This window comes from Rhagoletis pomonella, unplaced genomic scaffold (genome assembly GCF_013731165.1).
Source record: "Rhagoletis pomonella isolate Grant_MI unplaced genomic scaffold, Rhpom_1.0 Rhpom_scaffold_00002, whole genome shotgun sequence".
Classification (NCBI taxonomy): Eukaryota; Metazoa; Arthropoda; class Insecta; order Diptera; family Tephritidae; genus Rhagoletis; species Rhagoletis pomonella.
The window spans coordinates 17,467,837-17,487,395 of NW_023458556.1; the positions used below are offsets into that span (position 1 = coordinate 17,467,837).

Here is a 19,559-nt window from a genome sequence, read left to right on the forward strand (position 1 = left end):
ATTTTTATCGATATTGTTATTGATTTTTGGAACTTATCGATATAATGATCGATATTTTTATCGATTTTGTTATCTTTTTATTATCGATTTTGTTATCGATTTTATTATCGATTTTTTTATCGATATTTTTATCGATTTTGTTATCGATATTTTTATTGGTTTTGTTATCGATATTTTTATCGATTTTGTTATCGATTTTGCTAACGATTTTGTTATCGATATTTTTATAGATTTTGTTATCGATATTTTCAGAACTTATCGATATAATGATCGATTTTGTTATTTATTTTGCTATCGATATTTTCACTTACCGATATAATGATCGATATTTTTATCGATTTTGTTATCGACATTTTAATCGATTTTGTCATCGGTTTTGTTATCGATATTTTTATCGATTTTGTTATCGATACTTTCGGAACTTATCGATATAATGATCGATTTTGTTATTTATTTTTCTATCGATATTTTCGGAACTTATCGATATAATGATCGATATTTTTATCGATTTTGTTATCGACACTTTAATCGATTTTGTTATCGATTTTATTATAGATTATTTATCGATTTTGTTATCGATACTTTTATCGATTTTGATATCGATATTTTTTTCAATAAATATCTTTTCTGTTCAAAATTTCAAATCTTTAAATCTCAGTAAGCTGTAGAAAAAAACAATGGTATAAAATAAAAATAAAAATAGGGCTTTCGCTTATATTCTCATTGAGTTCTTTTCACTTAGAAGTATGTAAATTTGTAAAATTTTGGAAAAACCAATTTTTTTTTTGGTGTGTGATTTCGTTTTTGACTTGGATATGCTCTTAACCATACCACGTATTCTACGTTTAAATATAGCGGCTGTATCTCCGATGGACTGTTCCTTTTTTTATGTATTTTTTTTAATTCATGTTTTTTCTGTAAGATTATATTTTATTACATAAAAAATATATTTTTTTAAACTGTTATGGCTATTAAGTACATATTTAATTTTTTTTTCAAATAAAGTTAAATTTATTTCATTTACCTAACCACCTAAAATCCGATTCGAACCTGCGCTCTCAAAACCAGAACCAGTAGTCTTCGCGCAGCGCCACAACCGACATTTGTGAGGAAAACCATTAACTTCGGTTTAGATCGGCTTTGGAAACTCAAAAGCAGATGTCTCTGATCGCATAAGCTGTTCCAACTGTCGTACTGTGGTAGGCCCACCGCCTCAGCTTGTGCCAGTTAACACTTTTTGTGTGGAATTAGTATGTACTACGTGACTATTTCTGAACTCGTACAATTTCTTGCAGGGTAGCATTTGTATGATGTATATACATAAGTACGCAATTATTGCCTAAAATTATGCACTGTTTTTTTAATTATTTTCTATTTTAGTTAAAGTCAGTAGTTCTTAATCTTTTTTCATTTGTAATTTAAGTAAAAAAAAATGCATAAACACAAATGTATTTCAAAAAAAACTGATAAAGAAAGAATTATTTTTATAACATGTATTGAAATAGGACACAAAACCAACGCGTAGAGCAAGTGGACCCGCCTGTATCATAAAAAAAAAACGGCAAATCCTAAAGCTTGACTGCCACTTGCAAATAATTAGTAATAGTTAGGACAATTTTGGAAAAAACCGCGCAATTACTGCCTAAAATGAAGACAAATAGGACGATTGCTAAACTTTGCAGGCAGGACACACCACTTATAACCTACTGTTAAACTTAACCGTAGAAAAACTTTTTGGCTCATTCCGAAAGTCTCTTCAATCTTGTGCGTATATATAAATTATAGATGAGTGCGGGATATCGGGACCCACGGTACTGATGTCAAAATGGCCCGGATAAAAATTTTGACGAGTTACCTTAAGAACTAAAGGATTCAAATGCTGAGATTCAGTTCAAGCAAGAGGTCTTCTACGTTCTGTAGGATTGCCTTATTGGATACATTACGAGAAGATTTGAAGCCAACTAGAACTTTGGTTCAAGTGTTCTAGAAATAAAGTCAGTTAAATGAAGAAACCTTGCAGAAGCAAGTAGCATCCTTCTGTGAGGCTTAGACAGATAGATATCAAAATGAGGTATGTACCGCAACTTAGAGATCTATTGATCCCCCTCCTCTTCACAATACTTCCTCTAAGCCTACAACCATGAAAAATAGCAGCAGCGCCTTCGGGGGTAAGGAGTGAATGTGCTCAGGCAGTCACATCGAGCTTTCTGTGAGGCTTACGTTTAAGGACTATTCACGAAGCAAATATAATTCGCTTACCTCCAATCCAACTATTTAACACGTTGCACGAATTGAAGATGAACGCATTATTCCCTGATATTTGCGTATCACACCGAATCTTCGGCAATATTCTATGAAGCAAAATACACTAACTAGATTTTGATTTCACCATCTCAAATTTTGCTCACCAACAGCCCAGTGTTTTTTCAGCTAAATGCGAACGTGACGATAGCCTATTGAATTTACAAGCCTATTCTCAACGATACTATTTTGTCACAGAAAAATTAAAAAAATTGTATTATTTAGCAAAAACGGAAATAGAAACACTTTGGTTGCCGGCCAATATGCACAAAGCACACTTTTCGCAATCTTTGAGAAATTATTCATTCTCAAGTGGATGTACAACATTTTCTTCAAGGTTTCATTGAAACTGGATTAAAGTTTGAGTTAAAATTCTTGCAGAACTCTGAAAAATGTGCCCTTTTGTTTGAGAACCGGTTGGTTATTCAATTGAGGCACACTTGAAAATCAACATTGGAATTGGATATTTATTAAGCTGTTAAAGAAATATCTCAACTTCCTGGGGCTCGGCACGGCTCTCGACGGTCCTAACAGCGCCGTTTATTGAAAAAGTGGTCGAAAATTGTACTTCCAGAATGCGCCACATCCTGAACCAGCCGCGCCGCCCTCATGCCCGAAATTATATGCAAACCCTAATGGCATAAAATAATCTTTCTAATATGTAAAACCAGTTTTTCAGTTTAGAACTATGTAATCTCATAATTTAATTTCTAGTTACATTTTTACACCTCTGAAACAAAAATTTACCATTACCAATGGTGACTTATACGATGTGAGTCCAAACTGAGGCACACATCCAATACATGGCAGCGACTAGTTGAGACAGAGATCTTATAAGCAGGTCGCTCTCGACGACAAATAACCCAAATAAAAGTTGTTCATTGAGGCGCGAAGTTTCAAGTAGGAAATATACACAGAAAGGTAATTTTGTTGTAGACGGTTCAGAAACTAAAGAAATAAAGTAAAACACAGAATTTTGAAACATGGAGAACTTATTTTTCTTCTTATCAATGAAAATGGTCATTTGTCATAAATAAATTAAAATTTTTTTATAAATCACATAATCGTTTAAAATCATGAAGTGCTATTGATTTAACAGAAATAACTCATTACTGTAGTCCAAGCGACCACCATTGTTAGCATCACAGCAGAATGAGTGAAGGTGGACATAGCACCGCCGCCACTACCACCACTACCACCGCCACCAGTGCTATTACCAGAACCAGTGCTATTACCAGAACCAGTGCTGTTACCAGGTCTCGTGCTGTTACCGCCCGTATTAGTACTATTACCAGTACTCGTTCCGTTATTTACAATTCCACTGCTTTCCGTTACATTATCAATCCAGTTTGCCCAGTAGACAAGATCGGTGTAAACGCCAGGCAAACGAGGTTGAGCACAGCCGATGCCCCATGAAACGATACCGGTCAGTTGCTTATTACAGACCAGCGGACCACCCGAATCGCCGTCACAGGCATCACGTTCGCCATTCATGTAACCAGCACAGATCATACCCTCGCGTACGAGACCCTCATCAAAGTTACTCTCATTTCGGCAGGTGTTGAAATCAATGATGGGTAAATTAACCGACAATAACTCAGATGCCAAAATTCCCTAAAACGCAAAAACAACACAGAAAATAACACGATATGATAAATAGTAAAAAATGTGAATGACGAAAATAAATTTAAAGGCCATGGAAGCTTTTATGAAACTTTACATACATATGTACACTGCCGGCAAAAAGTATTGGGACAGCAAATTTTTCACAATATATGCAACAATTTTTTTTTTGTAATATTTTTCTGATAATTTTTTATAAAAATACAGTTCATTCTGCAACAAAAAACATAAAAATATAATTTTCAACTTTTTAATTAGATTTTTTTGAATTTTTTAGAGTATGCAGTTTTACAGCCCCTTAAATTCTAGCACAAAATGCAAGTGCGGAGCTAGTCAAAAATCGCATTGATTTTTGAAAAATTTTTTTTTTTTGTTGAAGGTGTTTTGCATTTTTTCCATATAATGTATTTTCGAAAAAATGTGTTTGTATGGAAGAGACTGCGTGAAAAAAATTGCCAAAAATCAACGGTAATTCCTAGCTACTTAAAGTTTGCAATTTATTAAAATAAAATTGATTTGGGCTAAAAATCTACATGCTCAAAAAAAATCTAAAAAAACTGTTTAAAAAGTTGAAAATTTGCATTAAAATTTGCTGAATTTTCGTGAGCTTTGCACAATGTTTAGGAATAATATTTTTTATGCTTTTTGTTGTAGAATGAACCATATTTTTATAAAAAATTGGGGGAAAAATATTAGAGAAAAAATTGTTGAATTGTGAAAAATTTGCTGTGCCAATACTGTTTTGCCGGCAGTGTATGTATGTAGAACAATAAAGTGAAATAATGAAAAGCATTTAACGGTATGTGCGTAAGTAAGTGCATTATAAAGATAACTATTGTCAACTGTTTATATGGTTAATGATTATAGGTCGTTCATAAATATTACGGAGTGTAAATTGATTAGGGGTCTTCCCTTAAACTCGCAAAAGCTCGTAAACCTCTAAAAGCTCTTAAATTTACGAGCCTCGTAAAAGAACTGTCAAAATTTGTATGGAACTCTATTTACGAGCATCTGGTAAAATTACGAGGCAAATTTGATGCGCAAATGACCTCGTAAACTTCAGTGTTGCCGAGGGGCCGAAATTTTTATACTAAAGGATATGACAAAATAATGAAAATAAATTAAAAAAATAATAAGCTAATAAAATGAATAAATTTCATCCACCAACTGTATTGACTTAGATTTTCTGCTAATTTTCGGCATTTTTTTTTGTTTGTATTTTAGCCAAGAAAGATAGATAGAGACCTGATGGCGGGATGTTATGGAAAATACTACGAAACATAAATTGTTTCACAAAATCCTGGTTGATCTGTCAAACTGTCACTTTACGCACCTATTAACACCTTTTCACGAAGGGGGCGTTCCCATAAAAGCTTCGTAAACTTACGAGTTTTACACAGTTTTCATGTTTAATGTACAGTTAAAAGCTCTCTTACTTTTTCGGTTCGTCCCCAACCGGTTGCCTGACAGACGGTACCTGCCGCTATCGGCGTTCTAGCTCTTTCGATTGTTTCTATAGTAGGATGACGCTCAGGCACAGAGGCATTTAGAAACACTACCGCAATATCATTCTCATATGTGGATGCATTGAAAACATCTATGCCGAAAACGATTCGCGCAATATCGAAGTGTAGCGTATTTTCCGTACGCAGAAAACGGTCCAAAGTACCCGCAACAACGACAAAGTCAGCGGCAGGACGATAGGAGCCATTATTGATCTCTTGACTGTGGAATAATGAAAAAACGAATAAAAGTGTTTTCAAAACTAATTAATATCAATTCAAATTGCACACTTCAAAATCTCACTCACTTCACAAAACAATGCGCCGCTGATAGCACCACATTCGGTTCAATTAACGAACCACCACAAATGTGTCCAGCACCAAAGTAAAATTGATCGACACTACGCCTTCTGATTGACACCTGATGTTTGGTGGCATCTAAGCTGGCCAAGGTGCCATTGATAATGCGACCGCCAAGTTCTTTATCGCCATTAGCACTTGAAGCGCCGGCTATATGGAAAAAATAACTGTAACTATGCAAACACTAGCAGTCAATAATTTAGAAGCACTTCACGCACCTGCGCTGTGTATGGCAAATGTGACGCAAAATAAAATCACTATGCTCGTCCAATGCCAAAACGCCATCCTTCAGCAGCTCAATTACCCTGCTTACGAGCTAACTTGTCAATTCTAATTCGATGGAGCGATGTAACTTTTTCGTTCGATTAAAATCATTCGTCCGCACAGCGCGATGTTAAACAAATTAATGATAGCCAATTCGATGCAAATAAATTAGTTTAAAGAAAACCCACAAACATTACGAGCGATTATCTAATCTCAGCGACGTAACCTTTCGAGATATCATATGCATATACAGTTACTCTCGTAATCGATCACTTGTTGTCGGTACTCAATGAAAAAAAGTATATTTTCATATAAAGTGCCTGGTGTCTAAAACGACATAGTAGTACACTAGGTTCAAACATAAAAAATTCATATCAAACTCGAAAGACGTGGAGCCAATTCGCTCATGTTGGGATAGACATGGCACGCCTCCACTGTAGAAACTTGTATGCAAACCGTGGAACCACATCTCACGTTCAATACGTGTCGCCGCCAAAGAAGTAGTCGGATTTCCGCGAGCCCGAAAGAACAACTGTTAAGACGAGGAAATGTTGCGCCGTTGCAGAGAAGACGACCGCAACGGAAGAGGGATTTATTTTCCGTAACACAAAAGAGACACCGAAATGTGTGAGTGCGAACAGCTTGAAATGCAGTCCAGCATGAAAAACGCAGGAAATTTGTGTCAGAAAGTTAGGAAACTTAGGGACGGATTCAAGACTGGGGACCTAGTAACCAATGCACCAGACCATACTTAAGTAATTCGGGGGTGCTTTTTTTTGGACCCCTCCACAAACTACTCTTCCCGTTGAACTGCCATTCAAGGTACCAACATCACGGGTTGGTTGGCCCACAAGATATTTTATGACGATTACTTAGATGCTCATCTCGTCATGTGAGTTGATGCATGTGGCTTAAACACATATCTTCTGTTAGTACTCGCTTTACGTTTACACATAATCCAGTATGTCGTTGTCCTGCACTATGTTTTGTGTCTCAGGGACGTAGCGGGGGCAAAAGAATATTATGTGTTCCGCGCTTTCCCTCATTCCTGTGCACTTAGGACAGTACGGGGAGTCGTTATGCCAAAATTTATTGAGATACTCACGATAAGGCCCTTGGCCCGAAAGAAACTGGGTTAAGTGAAAACTGGAGTCTCCATCAGACCTATTCAGTCATTTTTCAACGTTTGGGTTGGTGGTCTAGGACCACCATTAGGCATAATTTTTAGCAGGTATGCTTGAACATTCGAAGCTTTTCCAAAGCATACTCGAGGTGGGTCTTAAAGACAAATCGACCAACAATTATAAAACCCAGACACGTAATTGCGGGCTTGGATGTAATGTATTCTGACCGAACACTAAAAGTTTGTGTTTCTGTGGCTTTCCGGCTGCTTATTAGAATGGCCTCTGTTTTATGATTCGCGAGGCTTAAATTTCTAGACGATAGCCACTCTTTTACACTTTTTATAGTCTCACTAACTTTACTCTCAGTCTCCTGAATATGTTTCGCTACAACCACAACGGCGATATCATCTGCGAATATAAGTCCGGGAACAGATCCCTGAGGCACCTCCGCCACGACCCTGCATTCCTCAGAGCCACTATTAATTACGTCTATGGACGACCAAGATTTTCTGAAGCCAAACTGGTAAAAAACCTTTATCTTCTGCGATCGCCGCGAGTCTTTTGCAGATAATTTTGTCAACGATTTCCCCTAATGTGTCCAGTAGGCATAAAGGGCGGTAAGACGAAGACTCTCCCGGCGGTTTATTCCCCTTTGCTAACAATACTCTTCGTTGATAAATAAATTGAAATTCAAATACCAGGTGTTGAACTTTCCAGGTATTCCGTCAGGCTCAGGAATTCTCGCATCTTTAATATTTGTGCAGCTAGCCTCATTTCCTCATTTTTTATTAGGGTCGTGAACCGGATGAAAAATTTGGTCGAATTTCATTAAAAGCGGATAACATTTCCATTCGATTCCCAAGTGTGGTAGCCGTAGAAATTTTCATATTTCACCATTCCTAAGCAACATGAAAAACTATGTATATATATATGTATATATTTATAGTATGATCAAAAGTCAGAGTCACTGTATGTGATTAAAAAACTAAGTACTTCAACATGGTTGTCTTGGATTGATTTCCTTGTAATTGAGTAGTTAGATGAAAAAAGACCTTCAGGAATGTGTGGGATTCCCTATCGTTGTTTAGACGTCAACTAAGTATATTATCTAGTATTTATGTATGTATCTTTGTGTGATATATGTTTATAGATCGGTACAAACTAAATGCAAAAATGTAACTGTGAAAGCACTCCTGCTTTCTTAGACTGGAGTATATGAACACGCCTGTCCATAAATTTTCCAAACTATTAAACCTAGGTTAATTATATCCCTATCTTCATTTGCATACGAATTGGCGATCATTTGCACTAATGTACTTAAAGGTTGCGCTCCGCTGTCGAGAAGCGTCAGTTATTGAGAAAATTTGTTTATATACCTTTCTACCGCTTCTACCATTGCGACCGCCGGCATTCTTCGAAGACCGTAACGACAGATGAATCAACAAGTGATGTTGCACCCTTGTTTTACTTTCCTCCGTCCTAATATATAGCGCACATGGGTCTTGATGTGAACCAAGCTAAAACTGAGCCAGTCCTTTTAACTAGACGGTACAAACTCGTAGACTTACTGCCAGGTATGCCTGGTATGTATATATCTTAGTGAAATTCTCGACAGTAGACTACTCTGGAATGACAACACAATGGAAGGTATTATGAAAACCAAAACAGCGCTCTTCACCTGTAAAAAGGCGATTGGTGTAACAAGGGGTTACTCATCTCGGATAATTAACGGAATCTACACGGCCATTGTGCGGCCGATCTTGCGCGACGTAGCCCTAATCTGGCGGCCTACCCTTAGTAAGTGGTCAGCATTTCAACAACTCATAAGGAGATATAGGAGTGGCGAGCCTTAAGACTCAGAGAGCCAGGTTCCTCGAATAATGGTATATTTATCCACTCAAAAATCTGCATAACATCAAATAGTCTTAATACGCGTAAGCGCATATTTGACAGCCTGGATCGGGGCTGTACGTTAAGGACTCTGAAATTGCGCACATCCAATTTTCGATGACCTGGCTGCCTATCTGTCCAAGAGGAAGTTACAGATGATCGGTGGCGCTCTCTCCCGCCCTATAGCTGTTGATATCGTACCAACCAAACAAGATCAGTAATGGTACAATGACCAGTTTTGGGCGCCACATCAGTGATCGCTGGGCCCTCATTGCCGTTTGGCTGTCAGATATATAAATCAGGTTTTATATAAATCAGGTTTTTTAATAAAATTTTATCTATTCATAAATAAATGCCCAAATACAGTTAGAAACACGATAAGACCCGAAATTTGGCTGGAGCTTGGTGCACCATTAAGACGTGACTCTATCCAATTCGACCAGTAGGAAACATTTGTGTAAACGCCTGGTAGTAGCGGTTCAGCACAACCAATACCCCACGACACAATGCCAGCCAATTCTCGATTACAAACAAGTGGACCACCAGAATCACCACCGCAGGCATCCCGCTCGCCCTCCGAATAGCCAGCGCATAACATACCTTCACGAATCAAACCCGCGCCGAAACTCATATTGTTCGCACAAACATTGAAGTCTATGATGGGCACATCCACCGTCATCAAATAGTCGGACAAGTAACCCTGCGAATTGGTAAAGAAATTGACAATAAAGTGAGAAAAATGAGTTATTGGTAACTTACATCTTCAGTTTGACCCCAACCAGTCACCTGACAAACAGTGCCCGTAGCCACTGGTCGAGTAGTTATGTCAATTGTCTGAGCTCTAGTGTAGTTCGCTGGTACTGAATCATTCAGGAACACCAACGCAATGTCGGACTCATAGGTGGTTAAATTAAAAACGCTGATATTTAAAATGATTTCCTTCACTTCAAAAACAAGTGTATAGTTGTTGCGCTCGTAGCGATCCAAATTGCCCATAACCACAATGAAATCCGTTTCTGGACGGAACGTGCCATTGTTGATATCATAACTGTGCAATGGAAAGGTAGAACACACATTTTTTTTTATAACTTAACTTATATGGAAAATGATTTAGATGGTGTATTACACTTACTTGACAAAACAATGCGCTGCCGTAAGCACTACGTCGGATCTAATCAACGAACCACCACAAAGATGACCTGTGCCAAAAAAGTAACCATCATTGCGCTTTGATCGTATTGAGACCTGATGTTGCGTGGCATTGAATTGTGCCAAGGTGCCATTGATAATGCGGCCATTGTGTTCATAAGAGACTTGGTGATCGCTTGGTTCTGCCGCTGATTGCAAAATTATTTATTACATAATAGCACTAGTTTTCTTTTTTGATGATATCACCGTGCGACAGTAAATTTTACACACAAAAAAAATTAAAATATTCGCGAATTTATGGTTAAATTATAGTAAGACTGCGTACTTATAGCGTTTTCTTTTCTCGAAATAATTTTGCATTTATTTTACAAAAATTATAATATTTCAAAAAAATATTTAAAAAATTCAGTGCAAATGTATGGAAAATATCCCTTACAATTTTTGTCCTTAAATATCCTTGAAATTTTTTTTTTTTTTTTTTTTGAAATTTTATTGTTTGAGGACTAATATACGCACGGCCTCATCATCGAATTTCATTCTGCAAACCTTATTAACTTACAAAGATAAAATTTTTTGAAAGCGCATTTTCAATATGTCCTTTTAAACCAAAAAACTTTATTGTTCTTAAATTCTACAGAATTTTCTCTCTCATTTGGTACTCACATTGTTGTTCTACATTGCACTGATTTTTTTAAATAATTTTTTAATTAATCATATCTTTAAAATTTCTAAGCCCTTTGAAAAAAAATCCTGACGTCAGAGTGAAAAACTAAAAACGCAGTTTTACTATATTTGGCCTATAGTTTTATGAGTATATCGATTCTTTCGCGTGTTTTGATTTTTTTTTTTTTGTTTTTGTAGCACGGTGTATTAGAAGCACATATTTTCAAAAAAAAAAACAAAAACTCACATGTCAACTGTACAAGCACTAAGGTACACAAAGTAAGCAAAATTATAAAATTCCTGAACATATTCGAAACTGAAAATTCCCAAAATTTTGCGATAGTATGTACTTAAATCTATTCTTCCCTCTTTGGCAGTACCTTCTTGTTCAGGTGTGTACCACAAGAAGTTATAAAATGAAATGCCTTCAAGGCTCGGGAAAAACGTGTTATTTGGTTTCGGGGAAAAGCCCCAGTGTTTTAAGTGTATGTATATTTTAATCTAATCAAAAATATTAATTTCTGTCTATAGCACGACAGATTTATTTGACATATCAATATTGGCTGTTTATGCCTTTTTGTTTTCAATGTTAATACACAAATCAATTTCAATACTAGTATATGCTTTTGTTAATATGTTTGCCTACAATGCCGGATCGCCAGAGAGGAGGGGTTTTTTGAGGGCTGGAACCCCTATTTCTATGGCGAGGAGATACAATTTTAGCAATATTTGAAATTTTGCCTAATTTAATTAAATTCGGTAAAACGGTTACTGAGATATATGTACATATTTAATAACAATTAATCAAAGCATTAATTGAGTAAGAAGAAGGCGTCACTTACGGTGGAAAGACAAGATGCCGAAGGACTTGATGTTGCCGCGATGATGGTCCTACTTTGCACACTTCCAATACCAGCTTACCGGGTACCATCCTACTTTGGAAGAGTAACTGAACGTACGAACGCACATTAGGGCGGTCCAAAATTATATTTTCCAGACACCCCCAGAACTGAAGATTATCGAAAATAAGGAGACTCGTATTTTTTACCTTTACGACCTGAAAGATCTTTTGTATCTCTTAAAGAAATAGTTGCGAATTCTTTGTAATAAAGGGTCCGATCATTGAAGCTTTGAAATGGATACATCTTTATGTGGCCAAAGCCGGACAGTGACAGTGAATATACTGTATGGTCACACCTATTCGGTACAAGTGGGTTCGCAATCGGTTGTGACCAGTCACGTATCCAGCCTCATGTAATTTCTATTTTCTAAAAAAATATCCTTTCTGTTGAAATGGTAGCCGAAGAGTCTGGCCTATCTATGGCTTCCCAACGCCACCCCAGTACTAACTGCGTTTAGAGTTTACCCACTCTTCGCGAACCAACGATCCTTCTCGCGCCAACTCGTCGGCGACCTCTTTGCCTTCGATTCCGCAATGGCGTGGTAGCCAGGACAGTGTTACCGTGTTTTTGGCTGCCAAAATTTGTAACGTGTCAAAGCAGTGTCTTACCAGTTTGGATTACAAATGGATGGATCATTTGCCTATGGAAATTAAAAGTTCGGCGCAAAAATACCTGCACCTGCTTGGTCCGCAGTATACGTATCTAGGATCCAGGGTGCCCATTTTCCAAATTTTCGCGATCGGGGATTATAGCTTGGAATTTTCTGCCAAAGCAGATCTCTTTAATCATGGAATCAAAGACTTTTCGGTAGCGTTTTGTCTTTTCCATTTTCTATAATTCTGGGTGTTGCAGCAGGAAAATTGCAATATGTTGATTTTTTTGTGTATTTTTGGACCACCATAAAGTACATACATAGGTTGCATAACTTCGCCTAACCACACATCACGAAACCCCTCCTTTTAAGTGTTTTCTGCCTCCTTCCATGTACACATATTGGAGTACTGAAGTATGTACATATGTGTGTACTTACTATTTACTTAGGAGCTAACAATAGTTTATCACTTTCAAATTATCTGCCAAATCAACAATTAATCAATGAAGTGTACGCATACTAACGAAACATTAAAAAAATATATATATATGTAATTAACTTTCCGCTATAAATAATAATTAAACGACTGTTTGATAAAAATACATACGTCAGTAACAAAAATGTCTACAAGCAGCATGAAAAATTACGTATCTGAAAATATTTGACTCTGATTCTCTTTATTTAGTCACTATGCGGCAAAACTCGAATACAAATACGGTATTTCTCACTTATAAGCACCCCGGTTATAGAAATTTCTGCTTACAAACATTAGAAAAATTGTAAAAAAATTCCCTATTTTATTAACACAAACAAAGCTGTTTTAAAACATGAAACCATCTAATAGTACGTGTCCTCTTTCATATGGATGTGGCAATATAGAGGGCACAGGCAATCTCGTGGCAGCAACGCCTACTTCCAGCGGGCAAGGCATTAGAGTCTATGAAGTAGTCCAGATCCTAAGGTAGTTTGTTCTATTAAATCCTTCCAAACATATAAATCTTCGTATCCGGACAGAATCATAAAGGACAATCGCCATAATAAATCCCCGGCTAACGACCATTTATGTATATGGTGGTCTCCTCCTTAGGCGTCAACTGTGTGGGTTTAGACCTCGCAAATCCACTATAGACCAGGTATTCACAAAACGCCAAATCTTGGGAAAAGATCCGCGAGAAAAGGTTCGATACTCACCATCTATTTGTCGACTTGGAAGCCGCTTTCGGCAGCGCTAAAAAGAGTTGCCTGTACGCCGCGATGTCTGAATTTGGTAACCTCGCGATACTGTAAAGGTTGTGTAAAATGACGTTGAGCAATACCACCAGCTCCGTCAGAATTGGGAAGGACCTCTCCGAGGCATTTGATACCAAACGAGGTTTCAGACCGGGTGACTCGCTCTCGTGTGATTTCTTTAATTTGATATTGGAGTAGATAATGAGAGTTGCAGAACTGAACCGCTCAGGAACAATTAACTACAAGAGCGCGCATATGCTGGCTTATGCCGATGACATCGACATCATCGATAACAAAAACCGCAAAGTCTGTTCTGCCTTTTCCAAGTTGGATAAGGCAGCAAAGCGATTAGGTTTGGTGGTCAACGAGGACAAGACGAAGTATCTCCTGTCATCAAACGAACAGTCAGCACATTCGCACCTTGGAACCCACGTCACTGTTGATAGTTATAACTTCGAGAAAGTGGATGATTTCGTTTACTTGGCAACCAGCATTAACACCAATAATAATGTCAGTATGGAAGACCAACGCAGAATCACTCTTGCCCGCAAGTGCTACTTTGGACTGGCTAGCCAATTCAGGAGTAAAGGCCTCTCTCGACGTACGAAAAGCACACTCTATAAGTCACTCATCATGCGGCTCTAGGAGTATTCGACGGCGAGTACCACAGACGATGTAGACATAGTGTAGCGAATTAAAATACAGCGGCTCCACTGGCTTGACGGGGTTGTTCTTATGGACTCCGACGCTCCAGCTCTGAAAGTATTCAACCCGCTGGTGGTAGCAGAGCAAGAAGCGATGGAAAGGCCAAGTAGAGAAGGACTCAGCTGAACTTGGCATTTGCAATTGGCACATAAGCGCTTAGGCGGTTACAGCGCCAAATAAGTAGAAGAAGAAACGATAAGAAATCCCGATCTTCACAGATTACACCGAAATGGACATTGGAACAAGATTTCGCGTCTTCTATCTGAGCCTTCGCTGTGAACTGCCAAACTACCCTAATCCGTCAATCCGTAGTATTAGAGATAGCGGTTCAACCGCCCCTGCGTTTCCTTTCTTCGTAAGTTAAGGACATGACTAGAGCAGATAGCAACTGCACATATCCGCACCGCACTCACTCTGGGCAACTCTCGATGAGCGATAAAGAAGGATCAACAAACCGATTTATGGGCTTATCACCGGAATTTAAAAATATATTGGAACATGGGCCACTTGGCCGCCGGGTCGGAGCACCGCTTAACGATTTCTGTCGGATCTATAAAAAGAAGAGAGGAAGAGACATAATCCATTCATCATTTCTGGATTACTTCTCCTTCGAGAGCTTAGACGGCTTAGGAAAAGCCCATAGGTTCTACTAGGATTCGCAAGAAAATCAGAATAGTTTATTAACATGTAGTGACTGATATGGGCAAATTCTCACCTGGGCACTACAATGGGCCTGTGTGATCTTCGAATGAAATCTCTAGGTAGAGCTGCCTAACCACCAGTGGGTACCGTATTCAACGTTTTGCGCTGGAAAGTTTGCGGCTATTTCAACGGCATAGCCTTGACCGCAGCTAACCGTACTTTTATGTTCAAACCTGGTCAAAGTCGAGGTTAGAAGGATCTCTTATCAATATTTCGCTGGACTTGGTATGTACTTATCGCACGTTTAATAGTATAGAGATGTAATTAAAAATTTATGTTTTTGAAGATTTCAACACAGAATTAATAAACTTTATAAGGAGAATATATTCAGCCTTCCGAAAAATGGCGAAGATATGTGTCTTTCCATTTGTCTTTTGGTGTACCAACCGTTTGAATTGATACAACTTTGATTGCGTTTTCCCATAAAATTAAAATTTGGAAATATTTCGCTTTATTATTAAACGCGCTATATGTAGGTCCATTTATTCGATCTACATGCAACTATTATGCAATCAAAAGATAACTAAGATCCGACAATGCTAAAACACATTTAAGTATATGGGCCATTTCGCTCAGAGAAAAAATGATGATGCTTTATAATACCGTCATATTTTGTAGCTGTAACAAACAGCAAAAAAATTAAAAAACAATTGGTCCAAGTTTCTCAAATTTTGTTTTTAAATTTTCACTTCCGGTGTGGTATAACAAAAAAAAATAATTTCGAGAAATTTTCTCACCAAATCGATAAGTTTAAAAATTTTTAGATTTTTTTCAATACGAACAAATACTTTAAAAAAACCATAATTTTAATTTTTAGTATTCTTTGGAAACCCATAACTCGAAAAGTAACCGTCATATAAGGAAAGAAATATGCACACAGTTTCATATTTCACACAGCTACAATTTTTCCCTGTCCGCTTGACGCGAAATTCCTCAAATTCTTAATTTCAGACAACTAAAATGTACCTACCCGTTAAAGAAAAAAATGGTAGAATTAAAAGGCATTCATACATATGTATAGTATATATTTTATGATTCGCGAAAATCTGCAAGCAATTAAAATATAATAGCCAAACTTCAAGACAATTTGATAGAGAATGTCGGTTAAACATTAAAGCAAGGAGTGTATTGATAGCAAAAATTCTGTATACATATACATACATACATATGAACATGCATACATTCTAGATAATTTATTTACTACTAATTGTCATCATTATTTGATTTCAGCTTTATTGCCGTGTCAATTTGTTTACAAATTCAAATGACAACTTATATAAGTGTCAACAACAAAGCTTTATCACTAATCATTTACATACACATTAAATATGCAACACATTTGTATACATAAATAGTACATATGTACATATGTACGTGTGTATGTACGTAAAGGGTATTCCTCATTGATGTTTCTATCTAAATAATTGTGGTTTGACATTAGGGGTATTCTATGAGTCTTGCAAGGCACGGTGCGCCGATTGCACCGATTGCGCGGTAAAACCCGGTTTTCTTATGGAACAGCTTTGCCAACCGTGCAATCCGAGCACCGTGCAAGGGTTTCGCAAGACTGTGAGAATACCCCTATTATTCGCGCTCGAGGTCTGGACTGGTCATTACACATCACTCGCTTGAGAATAACTACATAAATAGTTTTACGCCTGAACGATGTTGGGTCTTATGAACATTCCCTGTAGGGAAACCCCGAACTGGTAAACCAAGTTTGTAATTCCGTACTAGATCTTTATCGCCAAAAACGAACCCGTCCGATAGTAACTAGATCGCCACCAGTTCAAAAGCAGCGATATGTGGTACTTTTAAAAAACAATTTTAGAAATATATATCTAAAATGACGAATTTAAAACTGGCTCAAAACTATAGAAAAAGGATTGCAGAACGAACTAGATCTCATCTGGCGAATTTTGAACTAGTTCTAGACTACTGAAAAAGGGATGTAGCGGGGCGCTTGTTTACTTTAAATAGATTTTTGCTTGGCGGTTTTTTCGTTCAAATACACTTTCAGTCTGCACGTCGCAGATGCTTTTTCATAGTTTGGTTATGCAAAACTAATATTTGTGTTAACATCTTAACATTTTGGGACCTTCTGGAATATAACCAATAACAGTCAGCACCTCTGCAAATTCAGCTACAGCCAAAGGTATGTAAACTTATTTTCAAATGCACAATTTAATTTACATTCATTCAAACAAATTTGATTTCAGATTGAAAATACATTTCTCTGCAAATAATTAGAAATTGCTACCATGGTAACCCAAAAAGAAAACATCTTGTTACTTTTCCGTTTACAACTGGTTCGGAACTATAGAAAATGGGGTGCAAACCGAACTAGATCCTATATGTCGAATTTAGGACTGGTTCTGAACTATAGAAAAGGTAATGCAGCGGGGGACAATTTCCTATTCAAAAAAAAAGAGATTTATCGCGAACTAGTAGTGGTTCTAAATGCACTAGGAGCGCACCAGTTCAAAACTAGAGATTTTCCTCACAGGGTTAGACCGAACCACCTTACAAACAAACCAAAAAAGTTCGCAATATACCCTGAATCTAAGGTGTTTTTGCAAGGCAATTTCGAATAAAAATATTTTAGTGCCGGAATCAATTATAGTCGCGCAACTGTAGTTAAAATTGCTTACTCCAGGAGATAGTTCAATAAACCGGTCATAAAAAAACGATCCAAATTTAAAAATGCAATTTCTAACTTACTATTTATTTACTTTTTAATTGAAGTAGCTTCAATACACAAAACTCATTTTCAAGCCCAAACGAATAGGAGCCAAAGAGCAAATGTCAAGTTTACAATGCACCGAGCTCCAGCAGCATTACTCCCAACAACACCGCCGTAGCTAATCGGCAAAGAACCAGCATTGCCATCATCACCCAAACCAGCATCACCGTAGACACCATCATCACCGTGACCTTCGACATCATCCACTAACTTCGTTTCATTGTGTATCCACTCTGCGTAGCTGGCCACATCAGCATACACGCCAGGATAGCCGGGTTGCGCACAGCCCACACCAAACGACACTACACCCACCAGCTTGCCATCGCATGCCAATGGGCCGCCAGAATCGCCAACACAAGCATCGCGTCCACCAGCCATGTAACCTGCACAAATCATGCCGTCTTGTATGAATTCACCGTAATTAATAGCGCACTGACTTCTATTCACAATGGCCACATCAACCACCATCAATTGCGGTGCAAAACCACCCTAGAAAGAGTTGAGGTAATTAATAATTATTTGATACACAATTTCATTCAATTCTTTTCCCACATCTTCGGTTCTACCCCAACCGGACACTTGACAGATGCTGCCAGCAGTTATATTTCGCTCGTCGTTTAGTGGTATTGAGTAGGCGCGTTTGAAATCTGTCGGTACGCTAGCGTTCAAATGCAACAGTGCCACGTCAGCTTCGTATGTGGACGCATTGAAGTTGCGATGCACAGAAATCTTAGTCACACCAAAAATCAAAGTATTTGCATCACGCTGATAACGATTCAAATTTCCCATTACCACAGAGTAAGCGCTGGCATTGCGAAAACGTTTTGCGCCGGCACTAAAATTAGATAAAGGATGTTTTTGAGGAAAATCCAATAATTCGCCTTCTTCTTCTTCTTTTAAACTCACCTCCATATGCAATGACCGGCCGTGAGTACGGTTCTGGGTGCGATAAGTGAACCGCCGCATATGTGACCAGCGCCAAAGAACCAATCACTTGCGGCCAAACGTACCGACACCTGATGTCGCGTCCCCTCCCATTTCGCCTCAGTGCCATTGATTATTTTCGGCGTATTCTTGTGTTGATTATCAAGTGGATTACTCAAGTGGCCAAGCACTTAGATGGCATGAAAAAATTATAGTTTCTTTTTTTGAATCTTAGAAAAATTTCGCTTTCTGACCGTAAACATGCTTACTTGTATTTTGCGCCACATGAAATGACACACAGAAATAGAATAAAAACCAGAAAAGTCCTTGAAAATCCATGATTTAGTCTAAACTCCAACTAATTTCCAACGAATTTTATTAGGCCAATAAAACTGTATATAGGTAGGAGTATTAGTCAATAAGCAACGCGTCAATTCAACAGCAATTCAAGTGCTACTATTGATATCGCTACTGAGATAGGAATATATAAATTGCAATAAGCATACGGAAGTTCGCACTAGCATAGTCGTTAATTTCTCGAAGGGGGGCCCCTAATTAATCATGCCATGGTAGCTATAATATAAGAGTAGTTTTTCACAGCCCATAGTGGCGGCACCTTTCTTTCGCGGTTCGCTTATTATATGTACATATAAACATACATCCCAAAATCCGGTTATTCGCTGGGTTTACGACATGCAACATAAAACCAAATTCCAATGAAACCAAAAAAACTGTTTCAGATGAGACCACGCGAGCATACACTTGGAATTTCAGGATCCTTAATTGAGAAGCTGTCTCGGGATGGTTGAGACGTCATCTGATCTCTGCGCACCGCCGCTGACTATCATTTGCTGGTCAAAAGTCGAGAAGTATCCAACTTAATTT

At 37.8% G+C, this 19,559-nt stretch overlaps 2 protein-coding genes across 2 annotated transcripts in view; both read right to left on the bottom strand.

The window, feature by feature from the left end:
• Positions 1-19,559, bottom strand: part of LOC118733172 (glutamate receptor-interacting protein 1) — a 179,760-nt gene that overhangs the window by 143,767 nt on the left and 16,434 nt on the right. The window lies entirely within an intron of this gene.
• Positions 9,399-19,013, bottom strand: LOC118734372. The gene is made up of 7 exons (XM_036464097.1): positions 18,944-19,013; positions 18,657-18,864; positions 18,303-18,585; positions 17,849-18,239; positions 10,197-10,401; positions 9,824-10,112; positions 9,399-9,764 (listed from the first exon to the last, which is right to left on the bottom strand). The coding sequence occupies exons 1-7, from the start codon at positions 19,011-19,013 to the stop codon at positions 9,399-9,401; spliced, it is 1,812 nt and encodes a 603-aa protein (XP_036319990.1).

Excerpts from the sequence above, each read along its gene's own strand:
- LOC118734372 (XM_036464097.1), bottom strand. The coding sequence starts at position 19,013 with ATGGATTTTCAAGGACTTTTCTGGTTTTTATTCTATTTCTGTGTGTCA. Across the intron at positions 10,113-10,196 it reads GCAGCGCATTGTTTTGTCAA|TTATGATATCAACAATGGCA; the intron begins GTAAGTGTAATA and ends TCCATTGCACAG. Across the intron at positions 9,765-9,823 it reads GTTGGGGTCAAACTGAAGAT|GGTTACTTGTCCGACTATTT; the intron begins GTAAGTTACCAA and ends ACCAATTCGCAG.